General features: G+C 51.8%; 1 protein-coding gene across 1 annotated transcript in view; it reads right to left on the bottom strand.

Annotated features, from left to right (window-relative positions):
• Positions 1-14624, bottom strand: part of TTC28 (tetratricopeptide repeat domain 28) — a 475930-nt gene that overhangs the window by 18748 nt on the left and 442558 nt on the right. The window contains exons 14-15 of the mRNA XM_030915124.1: positions 3718-3897; positions 941-1661 (exon numbers count right to left, since the gene is read on the bottom strand). Of these exons, the coding sequence (XP_030770984.1) occupies positions 941-1661; positions 3718-3897 (901 nt within the window). The remainder of the gene's footprint in view (positions 1-940; positions 1662-3717; positions 3898-14624) is intronic.

Here is a 14624-nt window from a genome sequence, read left to right as displayed (position 1 = left end):
AGTTATGGCTGACGTTACCCATGGCAGGGGACTTTTGCTTTGCTCTAAATTTTCGTAACACCCTGGGGAGTTTCGAGGGCCAATGCTGAGAGAAGACCACAGGCTGATGCATCATGAGGCATGTGGGTAAAACAGCCCTGGCTGGCCGAGAGGCCAGTGAGGGAATAGCCCCAGGGTTTGGTTTGTACTCTGTGACTCTTGGCCTGGCAGGGTCTCCTGCACAGCAGAGCCCTCTGAGTGGCTGCTGTGGGCAGCTTTCCACAGGGACCCCAGGGGAAGCAGGTTGTTGCCTAGAGCTGAGAGGCAGCTCTGTACGTGCCTGCCTTCCCACCTCCCCTGTGAACAGATGTCACAGGAACATTCTCTCTTTACTCCCTAGACCCTCCAGGCAGGCCCACCAAGAGAATGTATTCTAGAACATGCAGGGCCTGAAGCTTCACAAAATATTCAGTACACTCCTCATAGATCTTCTCAAATGTGGACCGGGTGGTGTCATCGGCACCACCATCATCCCCTTGTTACCGCTGAGGACACGGCTTCAGAGAGCGTAAGTAACCTATCTCAGGCCACACAGCCAGGACATAGAGCTAGATCCATCCTAAGTCTTTCTACCACACACTCCTTTCTACAGTCATGGTTTAAGTGAGGGTGCAATGGAATGGGTCATCCAGTGTACAGTGACATCAGGAGGAGTTTCACATTCACACTCCCATGGCAAATGGTTCAGTTGCTCCCTGCTCCAAAGATGATCTTAATAGTAGGAAAAACTCACTTGGCAGAAGGAAAACTCAGCACACAGGCTCTCTCCCTGAGTCTTCTGCAGCTGGCCCTGCCCTGTCCTCCCCTCCCCTCCCCAACCCCACTTGTAGAATAAAGTCAGGGGGCTGTGAGGACTGAGCCCCAGGCCTTGACAGGCACCCGCAGCCGGCCGAACTCCCACCTGCCCAGTTGGAGGGGTGTGAGAAGGCCTTGCTGCTCTGCACCACCTTCATGGCCTCCCCCAGGGCGGCGCTGGCTTTCAGGCCATTCAGCAGGGATGAGTAGAAGGCATGGATGAACATCTTAGAAGCAGCCACTGGCACAGGCCATAGAGACACGAGGACACACTGAGCGCCGGCAGCCAGGAAGGCCCTTGTCAGCGCGATGACTCCATCGGCTGTGACTTTGCTGTTGGACTCCTGGGAGGAACCAAGCACCACCAGCTTCACGGGCAGCTGCAGGTCCAGGACATCGGCGGCCGTGAGCAGCAGCTCCTGCAGGGGCGGGCAGTCTGAGATGCTTTCCCCGTCACTGGCGTCGTCCTGCACCCGCAAGGACTCAGGGATCGTGTAGGGGTGGCCGAAGGAGCTCTTGCTGCTGGCAGGGTTGCCGTCCATGCTGGGCGTGAGGACCAAGGCCGACAGCTTCCAGGAGATGTGGGTAGCAAAGTGGACGCACTCAGCCTGGGTCAGGGCGCTCATGACCCTCTCCTTGGTGGCTACACTGCCCACTAGGGGCTGGCAGCCCAGCAGCTCGGACACCATGTAGGCCTCTTCCTCAGCCGATGGCATGGGCCCCCACAGCCACCTGTCCATCACGGCTGATGGGAGCTTGGGGTTGCCGATGACAGCCGCCATGGATGTGGAGCTGGAGTATGTGGGCGGGTTCTTCCGTAAGTGAGACTAGGAGGGGAGGGGACAAAGCAGACCACCTGTCAGACAGAACAGCCAGGCTGCCCGGCAGTGGAGAGCTGAGCACAGGGATGGCCAGCTCTCTGCTGGTTGAGCTTAAATCCACCTGTTTCCCCAGTCACCTCATTCACTCTTATTTTTCAACATCTTTTTGACACCGGTGCCTAACTTACTGAGAATCACGCCTGCTGTGATGAGCCCTTGAAAATCATCAGGATTGGATGGTAGGGGTCCTGAGAGGAGTGGGGGAGGAGGCCCTGATATGACAAGAGTGGAGAGAGCCCATGGAACCCAGGATGGCCAGCCTGCTCCACAATCCTCATCCCCACAGACCTCCCTGTGTGGCTCCTAAATAAGAGGAAAGCCACTCCTGATAAGTCAGGGACTTTGAACAGTGATTTTGTTTAAATCGTGCAAACAAGCAAGTCAGTCTTGGGGAGACAGAGCTAAACTAAGTCCTTTAAGAAGCTCTACATACTGACAAGATTCTAGTTCCCTTCTGCTTTATATGCTGCAAAGTAGATAAAGTATCACTGAATGAGAAAATCAGCATAAAGAAGCCCAATAATGTCTGCCTGAGTTTCCCCTATGATGACTTTTGGTACTTTTTGGGAAACAATAAGTATGAAGTTACTTCAAAATAATTTTTTGGTGCCTCTGCTTGGTGATGCCTTAAACTCTGGGTAAGAGAAACACCAGGTGCCTGTCAGGAGATGGCCTCTTCCGGGTCTCTGGTTAAGCTACAAACAGCTAGCTGGCTGTTGTTATCAAAATAAAAGTTTTCTGAAGGTGGAGGCATCTGATACCCAGAGTGCTGCTATAAGCCAGGGCAGTGGGCCACTGGGTGGCAGGAGTGTCGAGAAGGCCAGCTCGATTCCTATCTGGGATTCAGAATCAGCCATGGAAACTTGAGAAACCTAGAGAAAATAACTTCTTTCACTTTGAACTGATTCTTTGCTTCATAAGAAAAGTATTATCCAGCTACAAAAATGGTCAAAATTCAGATCTGCAAAAACCCATGAGGCAGAAACTGACCCCACTTAGGCCACACCTATGAGCAAGTCATCAAAGCGGCCAAGACAGGTCCTGTGGGGGCCACCCATGCACAGGGCCCAGCCTTCGTTCCTAACCCCGCCTATGCTTTCCACCACTGTAAAGAGGACCATCTGGGTAAGACCTGTCCCATCCGCCATGGGGTATTAGGGCAGATGGGGTCTGAGGGCTCTGAGAGCAGCTGGCAGCTCGAGGGCATCCAGAATTGGAGGATGGAGCAATGCAAGCCCTGTGGTAAAGACAGGCAGGCAGGGATGCTGCAAGTGGAGTGCGAGGCGGGTGCGGAGCCCTGTGGGGGTCTCTGAGAGTTTGGAGAAGGGGAAGAAAATTAAAGTTTGGCTCAAAAGTTTCTAATCAGGTGGGCAGGGCCAAGGGTGGCAGTGGGGTGAGACCCATGACTCAGGGTGGCCCACTGTTACTCTCTTGATTTTGGGTGTTTCTTTCCAAACTGATTATTCTTGCTCGATGAGACCTGAGTCCCTGCCTGTCCCCTGAAAGCCACCTGACTTGTTTTTAGTTCCATTGGCCTGTTGAGCTGTTTTCTACTTGACTCCACTCTTGCTTGTCTGCCTTCCCTGCCTGGGGCCCAGCCAACAGTCAGCTCAAGGGCCAGGTGAATTTGGTGGCTCTGCTCTGCCCACTGGGCATCGTGTGGATGGTGGGTGACCAGCCCCCTCAGGTGCTCAGTCAGGCCTCAAGCTTCACTGTGTACCTCAGAGCAGCTCAGAACCCTGATGTCACAGCAAAGAAACTTAGACATGACACAAATTGTGGCTTCCCGAGGCAGCAAAGAATGGCCAGAGCCATGAGGGCCGAGCCCCACTTTTGGACAGACCTACTCTAAGGTTATGCAACCTGCATGCAAATCATAAAATCAACACTTTTGAGGAGATCACAGCTATGCCTTAGTAACACAGCCCAGTCCGACCAGATAGACAGTGCCTCGAGACCCGAGAACAAGCCCCTGGCCCCCTACCATGTGTGTGAGCCTTACCTTGGACTGCACGCTAAGGGAACGGATGGAAGGGACAGCAAGGAGGCCGAAGCGCTCGTAGAGGTACTCGTTGGAGGAGCTTCCCTTCAGGAGGGCGAAAGGAATGAGGTAGAGCTCCCCCTCTAGAACCAGGATGAGCTGCCGGTGCCGGCCCACGGGGCCGCTGGAGTGCATCAGGCCCTGTGGAGCAAGCATGGAGAGGCTGACATGGGAGGCCCAGGAGGCAGGGGTTTCAGGCACCAGGACAACCCTGAGCTATAGCCTGGACGATACAAGTATGAGGAGGTAAGGCCTGCGGGTGTGTGGGGCGCCGTGGGGTGTGAGGCGCCATGGGGCACAGGCTGAGCTGCAGCCCTGCAGGAGCATCACCAACTGGCATGCCTGCTCATGGACTGGCAAGGGCTGGCCTGGCAGCGTCCATCTGCCTCACAGTCCTGAGAAGGTTAGAGGACAGTTTCTTGAAGTTCACAAGAGCCTGGAGTGGGTGGGAGACCGGCCTGTACTGCACAGGCACCCTGAGAAGGGGTGAGAATGGCCCCTCTCAAAACAAGATCTATTTTCCATTTCAATGGACAAGAGGCTAGAAAATCAGAGAGAGGATGGGAGGTCTGGGGGCTGGCATGACAGCCCCTGGAGAAGGGGATGGGCTGGGTTCTAGGACCTTTTGTGACTTCCTCTGAGGGAAGAGTGGCCCCTTGGCTCTGGGCTCGGGAGGTGCTGTCCCCACTTGTTCCCTCTGGGGATGTCAGGGGACCCAACACATGGATGACTCCCATCCCTCTTGACAGGCGGGGCATGAGGACCCAAGGCAGGGTGTGCACAGGGCCACAGGAGACATAGGCTCATTCCCATTCATTGCAGAACAAGGCTAAGGCCACGGGCATCTTAGAGCAGCAGGCAACAGTCCTGGAAGCTGGGTTCACACAGACTGAGGTGAACAAAGAGGTGGTGTGGAAGCTCCTGCTGCAGTCCAGAGCCTGCCAAGAAGGTCCCAGGTCCACAGAGCCTGCACAACACTGGGTGGCAGGGGCGGAGCTGGCCTGCCCCCAACCCCGTCTGCTGAGGAGTGGCTGACAAGCGGACACCCACCAGGCTGCCACTCGCTTATGCCTGGGGAAGCAAATGTGCTTGCTTGACCCGTCTGATGTGCTGCCGTGGGCACTTGGCTGAGGGTGGCAGGGCACTTGGCTAACCCGAAGTGACACATGCCTGGCAGGATGTTCAGTCTCTGTAAACCCCTATGGGGTTTGTTTTCTTTCTTTTTTAAAAAAAAAGTCTAGCTCCATCTAACGAAAGCAGAAATAAAAATTATTAGGCCAATTTGTTTTTCGTTTGTTTGCTGTAAGAGCTACAGTATGAGCCAGGCACGGTGGCTCATGCCTGTAATCCCAGCACTTTGGGAGCCCAAGGCGGGCAGATTATGAGGTCAGGAATGCAACATGGTGAAACTCCGTCTCTACTAAAAATACAAAATTAGCTGGGTGTGGTGGCATGCATCTGTAGTCCCAACTACTCAGGAGGCTGAGGCAGGAGAATTGCTTGAACCCAGGAGACGAAGGTTGTAGTGGGCCAAACACCAGTGTACTCCAGCCTGGGGGGCAGAGTGAGACTATATCTCAAAAACAACAACAACAACAACAACAAAAGAGCTACAGTATTTCCCAAGAGGAGGTAAATTAATCACTGTGCAATTGTGCAACCTAGGCAGGAAGAAGTAGGGGTGTGTCACAGCGACCCCGACACTGTCTATGGATGAGCTCTGGGTCAGCACAGGGAGGAGAAAGAGCTGTAGGCACCTGGGCCCCATGGTCTGCCATGGGCCACACCTGAGCTCCCCAGCTGGCTCCGTAGGTAGAGGTGGCTCAGGGGGCTGCTCTGGAGGGCAGTGCCACCACACCATGGAGGTGTGCCAGTGAACCTCGAATCAGCCGCAGTGGCACAGCTGATGCTGCCCTGACCCTGGTGACAGGGTCAGCGGCTGTGACAGTAATGGCCACCTGCTGCTCAGTGAGAACTGTGCTGCCTGAGAATGGGTAGGGTGGGGCTTGAGCCACTTGCCATGTGTAAAACTGGACCCACCCTCCACTGGTCCAGAGTCACAGAGCTTTGTTGTGACAAGATGCCAGCCCCAGCCCCGCAGGTCCTCCCTGGGCTCCTGCTACCCAGGCCCAAACCGCAGTAAGTTTCTGTCAGATGTCATCCCACAGGCTACTGCCTTCACCAGGACACACGCCACTCATAGACAAGTCCCTAACGACAGCACCTAACTGTGTGAACCGGACGGAAGCTTGGCAAGCTGAAAAAAGGAGAAGTGAGGCTGGAATCCACGCAGAGCAAACATTCACTGGCAGCACTTCTTTGTAGAACCCTGCTAACTCTACCCACAAAACCTCATCTGCGGCACAAGCCTAATGATCAGAGAATGCATGTCCTTGAAGGCAGCTTGTCTGTCTGCTCCGACACTCCACCAGGGGTGGGGGGCATCTCTTGTGGCCCTGTTGTCAGAAGTCTCCCAAGCTGGGCCTTGGCTTTCCCATCAGCCACTGAGTGGTGTCTGTCATGTGCCTACTGGGGATTGTAGGGAAGTCAGATAAATTTAGGACATGGTCCCTGCTTGCAAACTTATGATGATGTACTTAGAAAACTAAAATGCACACAAGAGGCCATTGCTGAGTGAAACTTGGTATTGTCAAACGTAACAGCCTCAGGGCAGCGTGGCAACCCCAGAACTGGGAGAGCCTATCCAGGCTGACACTGGGTCCACCCAGGAGGCTGCTCTGGTCCATGAGAACTGGGGAAGGCCTGGCCTGGGCACATGCTATTGCCAGGTGAGCACAAGGCTAGAGAGGGACATGGAAGCCAGACTGGGAGGGCGCTGAAGATCAGGCAAGAAAGTGTGGTTCTTGTTGGCTGTCAGGACCTGCCATGCCTTCTCAAGCTGAGCTCTGCAAAGCATTGAGAGGCAGCCTGCCTGCCTGAGGGAGAGGGGGCTATGCCCGGGAGTAATTCAGACCAGGGCATGCCCACCGAGAGAGGAGACAAGGAGACTTGCTGGGACTCAGTGAGAGTGACCTTAGTGGGTGAGGAGAAGTCTGAAATCCAGGCTGGGAGATAGGGAGACTATTCTCTGAACCTCATATCCCAATTTGGAGGTCTGGGTCCTCCCTGCATCCTGCCTAGGAGCTGGTACCGAGCTTGGCACATGCATACAACCCTGGGTGAAGGCCCCCAAATGGGACCCCTGTCCAAACTGTGTGAAATGAGGCAGGTGACAGCCGCAGCTGTTCTCTGAAACGTGTGGGCTTGTGGGGAGACGGGTAGAACAGCAGGCTGACAGCTCCTGTTCAAAGGGGGAAACTGGTTGGACATGCTAGAGACAATGCCCAGGAAACTTGTGAGCTCTGCCTCTGGTGTATGCGTGCTGTCCTTGCACTGAAAGATTAGCTATAATCCAATGTGAACTTGAAAAGGGGAAAGCAAGTGACATCTCTATTCAGCTTACATATCATCAGGCAGCCTACAAAGGAGAGACATTCAAGGAAACACTACTCAGCACCTGGGCCTGTCAGCCTCGGAAAGGGAGTCTGCTGGCCTCTTAATGCTTAGGGTTGAACAATAAAGTGGCTCATGCACCAGCCTTACAGCAGCAACTACCAGAATCTCCAACAGATTCTAACAAAGACTCAGATGTTCTGACCTTTGCAGTTTCTAGTAATGGGATTTCTGAAAGCAGAAGATGACAGGGCCAGGTGCACTAGAATCTGTCCCTTCCCCAGGGGTGCCGCCCTGTGCTCTCACCAAGGGGCTGTGACCCTGACTGTGGCAGTGTGAGTCCAGGCAGCAAATGATGCTTGAGAACCTACTGTGTGCCAGGCCAGGTGAGAGAAAAGGGGAAAGACACAGTGCTGGGCAGGCAGGCCACCATGCACAGTATCGCGGGGCTGCCCTGGGGCGTGGTGATGATGGGGTAGCGTGAAGGTGCAGTCTTTGTACAAGGAGAGGGTTGTTCCTTCTGACAGGGTGGGCAGTGAGTGCACTGGAGGTGGCTTTGCACAGCTATTGTCAGTTTACTGTCTCTCAGGTCCTGAAGCCCTTGTCACCATCTACACTAAGACAGGCTGCATTCCTTCGGCTGTTTCTCCCACGACATGCAGGGTGCTGAGCTGTGTCAGTGGAGTGCACTGAGGGGCACTGAGGAGGCAGGAGACCTCCTGTCGGCCTGGGTCAGTGATGGGTGAGGACATCCAGAGGCCTGCCCAGCCGCGAGCCCAGAGAACTGTCCCAGTTGCCACCTTGCAGTCTCGGCCTGGTGATGATCTTCCCACATCCTTCTCTACATGGAAACCAGAGCCCCCACACTCCCAAGGCCTCCTGCCTGTGCAGGTGCCTGGACTCCCTGGCACCCATCACTGCTGGAAGCTGATGGCTGCTCTCCTGCCCACACTCAGGGGGCTACCGCTTGCCAGCAACTCCAGACTGGCTCTGGCCTGGTCAAACAGTGGACATATCTCTGTGTCCTGTGGGCTGAACCACACCTCCTCCCATGTTCATTCTTTACTGGGTACACTCCCTCAGCCCTAGAGAACCACACAGCTTCCCTATATCTTACAATTACTTGCTTCTCATAGGTAATAGTTCTCTATACTGAACGTTGTGGTTTCTGTCTCCAGATGGACCCAGAGGATGAAAAGCTGTGTCCAGTGGCCTGGGAAGGGATGCTGCATGCTGGGGAAAGAATAAGGGTTCTGAGGGGAGGCCTTGCCACAGAGTTTGGGGCAGTCTGCCAAGTCAGGGTGCTCCCAGCATCTGGAACTGCTAGATAGGAGGCAAGGGGTGAGAAACCATAGGGTTGAGGGTAGGGGATCTGAGCACTCCAACAAGACACTAACCTCTCTGCACCTTGGTTTCCAAACCCACAGGACAGCACTAACATCCATTCCTCACAGGCCTATGAGGCCAAGGTAGCTGCACAGTGGGTAAAGCATCTAGCCCCATGCCTGGCACTGGTGTGCACTCCAGACATATTGGTCAAATGCGAATTTACAACTGTCTTCAGTGCTTGGAATAAGGTGACACCGCCCCTATTATTTATACTATTCTTTTCTTCTGGTTCATAATCATTTTTCCAGTAGTATTCATTCCCTTTCTCTCTGGTGTTTACAAACATTCTGTGGCTAAAACAGACAAATGGTTTCTCTGGAACATCCAGCTCCGAATTTTAACCCAGAGACTATGAGAGACAGATGTCGTCACATCCCCCTCACCTCATCTCCACGTCACTAAGGCTATCATCCACACCTACTTACTGAGCCACCACCAAGCAGTTACCCTGAAGTCCAGTTTCCAAGCCCACAGTTCTCCCAGGCAACCCCCAATGGATCCCGAATGTGTCACTGGGTGGTGAATTCTAATTGGATTGCCGTTTTGGTCAGTGGGGACCTTCTGTATATGCCCTGGTGAGTACAGGTCTTGAGCTCTTCAGAAAGCACTCATAGCGAATGTTATGTTGATCATGTCCTAATCTGGAGTTTAAGAAAGACGTGCTCCCTGTGTATCGCCAAGGTTAGAGGATCTACAGGTGACCCCCACAGGGCACCGGGGAGTTTCCTTTTTACTGGCAGACACGGCAGGCCTCTCAGGGGTTCACAGTATCAAAGGCCAGAGGAATGAAAATCTCTGATCACCATGGGGGAAAGAAAGAAAATGCCTGGGTCCATGAGCTTTCAGACTGATTAGATTTGGGATGAAATGGACTTTACTGTCTACAGTAAGGATTCCAGAGGCAAAGGGCTGCAGGGTATCCAGATACCCCAGAACTGTGTATAGGGCTTCAAATTTTTTCCTGACTCATATTTTTGATGGAATAAATTTATCAAACAGAACTGTTTAAGGTAGAGGAGCCCTTTCTGTGATGCTTCTGGGAAATCCTGTCATCATGGGTAGATACATACAGTTTCGGCAAAGATCACACACCTCCTGGAAATCACCCTCAACCGTGACTGAAGCCTACCAAGACTGTAGATACTGTATTCCAGCCAGAAATAGAAAAGTGAACATTCAACCCATTCAACTGTATTCTTTGGCCAAACAACAGCCCACTTGTTTGCCTGAAGAACCTAAGAAGGTATTGGAGAAACGTGACCAATGGCCAGCAAGAGCCAGAAGGGCTTGCCTGAAACCCAGGGTCCAACATCAGCCAAATCAGCTTGAAGGGACTGTTCAAGCTGCAGGAGCCTCTGTGTAGTGGGCAGGGTTGGAGGGGCGGAGGGGAGCCTCTCTCTATCTTGGCTGACCTGGTAAAAATGATCCCTCCACCCTTAGTGGCAGAAGACCCTGACCTGCCTGGAACCTGCCAGGGTAAGACTAAGATGGCTGCTTGTTAAACACCAGCTAGAATAGAGCCAGCACCCAGATGACACTCACATAACAGCAGCCATCCAGGTGAGAATGCCACTTACCACGTAAGAGCTTGCTGGTTATCCTGGGTGCTGCCACCACTGGTTTTAGTCATACAGACAGCTTGCAAGTAATTGCCTCCATTTTTCCTCCTCCTAATCAGTTGTGAAAATGCTTGTTGTCCTTGGGTGACGTCTGTCCTCATTTGAATATCACTACAGATGTCTCAATCAGAAATCAATTAGACAGCCTGGTGATGGGGCTGCCAGTCTCAAGGGCCTCATCCTCTACCTCATACTGGAATCTAGGTCTGATTGTTTCTAAGGACAAAAATTCCTTGGCTATACCCAAGCCCCCCAATCTATTTAGAAAACAGGCAGCCACGTGCTCAGTCTCATTCCTGTTGCATCTGTTCTAGGAGAAGCCGACTTACCCTGCTACTTGATTTTGCAAGGGGTATCTTACAAAACACAAGGGAGTCCTTTCCCCCAGGGCAGTGATTACAGTCATGACCCAACCAAGGCCAAGCCACTCTCACGGCGGAGCCCTTGGCAGAGCTAGATGCCTGCTTTTACTCTTAGATGAGAAGTCTCAGCGCCAAGCACTGAGCTCCAGTGCTTGGAAAGCAGTTCAGCAAGCTAACAGACATAAAGAAGTTTTGAGTAAGTTTCTAGGATTATAAACAGGTGACTCCACACTTTGTGAATCACAAGCCAAGGTGAATGAGATGTCCTTTTTTTTCTGATCAAAGTCATTTGCTCTTGCTACCTGTCCTAGAACCTTGGTTTTTAAATTTAAATATAGGAAACAGGGAATTTAACTAAAGGGAAATAAAAATAAGGATAACAGAGACTCTATAACTAGAGCAAGTCCAAACTCTAAGGATCCAAAAAGATCCCCAAATCTGAACCTTTGAAGAGTAACTTGACCAAACCTAAGGTATTCCTTAAATCTGGTTTCTTGATTATAGCAGCTGCTGGCTCTGGACGAAGGCCCCAACTGAAAACTGAGGGGTGATTTGGGATCTGAGTGGACGAGTGGCTTTGCCTACAGCAGCCCTGCTGAGCCCTGCCACAAGTTTGCTGCTGAGGGAAGGACACTGGAGAGAACTCTGAGGCAGCCTTGTGCCTTGCGGTGGTGGGGACAGGACTGGTCCAGATCAGTCCAGGGCAAGAAGCAGGGAAGTCCAGGTCAGAGACATGGGTTACTATCCTTCACTCTAATTTAATTAAAAACTAATGCCACAGACACAAACACGTCCCAGTAGTCCCTTTCATGCTAAACACTTGTAACTTTTCTTTCGTGACATTTTCTCCTTTGGGGACCACATAGGATCTGACTTAATGTTTGATGATGGCTCATGTGTAAATGCAACTGGGCCCTCCTCAAAGATAAGTGGACATGTTCGCCCTATCCTGACAGCAAAGAACAGCGTGGTTCCAGGAAACAGCCATGACAATGTTTCCCTTAAGCCAAATTAAATCACATACTGGTGTAAGGCCTATGGTAAAATATTATTCTGTTCCACTTTTCATACTGTCTGACCTAGTCCCTTAGCAATAGGACTGCGGCTAAACAAAGGCAGTTGTTCAAATAATTATATGCCCCATGTGAAGAGGCTAATCGTTTTAGTCTTGAAGTGTCAGTGATTCACAACCCTGGACTTCTGGCTTTGATGTGTATTCTCGCTGAAAATGTGGAGCAGGGTCTTACTCTGCCTGGCAGCTGACAGCGGCAGATCTGGAGCCAGCTGGCGGTATCATATCGCCCTCTTGTGGCCTCTGGAGCAGTGCGGGGGTGCTTGCCGCCAGAAGCAGGAAAATGATCCAGGCCTCCTCCTCCACCTGGGCAGTGCAGGTGATGTGTGCCGGGCCCTCCAGAGATGATGGGGTCACTGAGGCTGACCTGCCACAATTCGGCATGGCCCACTGGCCTCGGGTGCTGGCCTCCATCACCACCCTTAGCAGTCTGTGAGTGACCAGACATGAGAACACAGGCCCCTGGCCCAGATTTTCACCTGTCTTCCCCAGGTTTAGGACAGTGTGTACCTGGCACAAATCAGTAAATATCTGCTGAATGAATGAATACAACTGGGATGGAGACGACTCCTAATTAGACTTCAACTTTTCAGTTAAGTGTTTTTACTGATACACAATGGATCATTTTAGTTAGAAAAGGAATAGTGCTTGCTCTGATGATTTACTTTAATACCTTTAAAAAGGTTTCACTCTGTCTCATTTAAAGCAGCCAAACTCCTTCCCCTGCGTTCAAATACCTGACTCACAAAAGACTGTATTTGTAGATATCGGGAACTAAGGATGTGCTTTCCAACTGCATGCCTCACCTCAAGATAAGACTGCAGCCTGCGGGTGGGTTCAGGGGCCCCATCGCATTCTTCACACAAACAGCTCTGAAGGGCAGCAGAAACTCAGGGTGCTGCTGGCAGCATTTCGTTTTTTGAAATGCTGGTGACAGGTCTTTTTCCTTTTCCTAGTGTACAAAGGCATTATTCTGATCATTGTTCTAACTTGTTTGAGGCTTAAGTCCATAATCTTCCCGCTTCTTAGCACCCCTACAGGAAAATTAGGTTGTCCCGAAGCCAGCTACCACTAATCCTGATAGCATCTTTTTATTCTTTAAGTCATGGGAAAGTCCGCAGGGAGAAAAATTCGAAAACACATGGTACAGCTTTTATACACTCAGAGGACCCCCTTCCAGGATGACCTGTGGCGCTGGGGAAGCACTGGGATGGGTCAAGGCAGAGCCACCTCCTGCCCTCCACCTCTTCGTGGCCTCCACCAAGTTGATTTCTGCCTCAAGTACAGAGCCCCCACAATAGTCACCGCCTTCACCTGGCTCAGCGTGGACACCTCGGCCAGTGAAACCATGCTTGGGGTGGGGCCTGCAGGCGTGTTGACTGGACCATGCCCCCACCCTGAAATCACTGTGCTGGCTGGCAGAGGCAGGGGGCTCACTAGATTCAAAGCTCCTCAAGAACAGGCCCAGTTCCTTCCTTCTGCTTCATCATCTTGGGAAAGCCCCCAGGTTCAACCCAAGAGTGGCCATGAAAAGCCTATTGGCTGATTTCTAAGTTGGCTCTTCTGCTTTCTATGCCAAACTAGACCCAAAATGCAATGCCGCTTTGGACCCCATACCATTCCAGAAAATTTGCTGACTACCAATGTGTACCAGGCCCTGTGACAGCTGCTGGGGACACAGAGATGAGGGGCAGTCCTTGCCTTCAGGGACTATAGGGTGGGCAGCAAGCACAGAGCTAAGTCCTGAGTCCAATCAGGCGCAGGTGCCTCTCTGTATCCCTGGGGGATTATTACAGGACACCCCTCAGATACCAAAATCCTCAGATGCTTAAGTCCTTGGTATAAAATGACATGGTGTTTCCATTAACCTTCATACATCCTCCTGTATACTTTAAATCATCTGTAGATTATTTATAATCTAGATTACCTAACAGAATGCCTACATATCACTTCATTCACATGGATTCAGTGTAGTAGTCAGCATGTAGCAAATTCAAGTTTTGCTTTTCATAACTTTGGGGAATTAAAAAATATATATTTTCGCTGGGCGTGGTAGTTCACGCCTGTAATGCCACCACTTTGGGGAGCCAAAGCCGATGGATCGCCTGAGCCCAGGAGTTTGAAAACAGTTTGGGCAACATGGTGAAACCCTGTCCCTACAAAAAATGTAAAAATCAGCTGGGAGTGGTGGTGCACACCTGTAGTCCCAGCTATTCAGGAGGCTGAGGTCGGGGGAGTGCTTGAGCCTGGGAGGTCGAGGCTGCAGTGAGCTATGATCACTGTCACTGTATTCAAGCCTAGGGGACAGAGCAAGACTCTGTCTCAAAAATATATATGTATGTTTTCAATCCGTGGTTGAAACCATAGATGAGGAACCCATGGATATGGAGGGCTGATTGTCTCAAGTACCATAAAAAACATCCAGGTATGCCAGGGGCCCAGTGGTGGGGAGGGGAATGAAGGGGTCCAGGAAGGTAAGGAGAAGAGGCAAGGAAGGTTTCAAAGAGGAGGTGACACGGCAGCTAGGCCAGAGAGATGAGAGGAGCCTGCCAGCCCCAGATGACCTAAGCCTCATGGGGGCAGAGGTGGCAGTCACAGCCAGTCTCCATCTTTACCCTCTGCTCCCCTCCTGGTCTCCAAACACCAATGCAACATTAATGGAACAAGTAATCTGGGGACCTGAATGCAAAAGGAGAAATGCAAAGGGAGACAGGCAAAGGCCTCAGAAGGCCCAAGTGGGTAAAGATGGAGAGTCCAAACACCCTTCAGAGGAGCGAGGAGCAGGGATCCCTGGGAAATGCAGCCCTCAGGGCAAGCAGGAGGGAAGGCCGGTAGTAAGTCACTGAAATGGTTTGCATGGCAGTCAATAGCAGTAAAGAAAACTTGGAAAAGCAAGGGAGCTAGGTTTGTATTTCTTCCTCCAAGGTATGGCACATAAATCAGGGTAAGTGATTATGGTATCTGAGAAGCTTT

Source organism: Rhinopithecus roxellana, chromosome 13 (assembly GCF_007565055.1).
Source record: "Rhinopithecus roxellana isolate Shanxi Qingling chromosome 13, ASM756505v1, whole genome shotgun sequence".
NCBI lineage: Eukaryota > Metazoa > Chordata > Mammalia > Primates > Cercopithecidae > Rhinopithecus > Rhinopithecus roxellana.
Note: the sequence above shows the minus strand (reverse complement) of the source record. Positions and strands in the feature narration are given on the sequence as shown.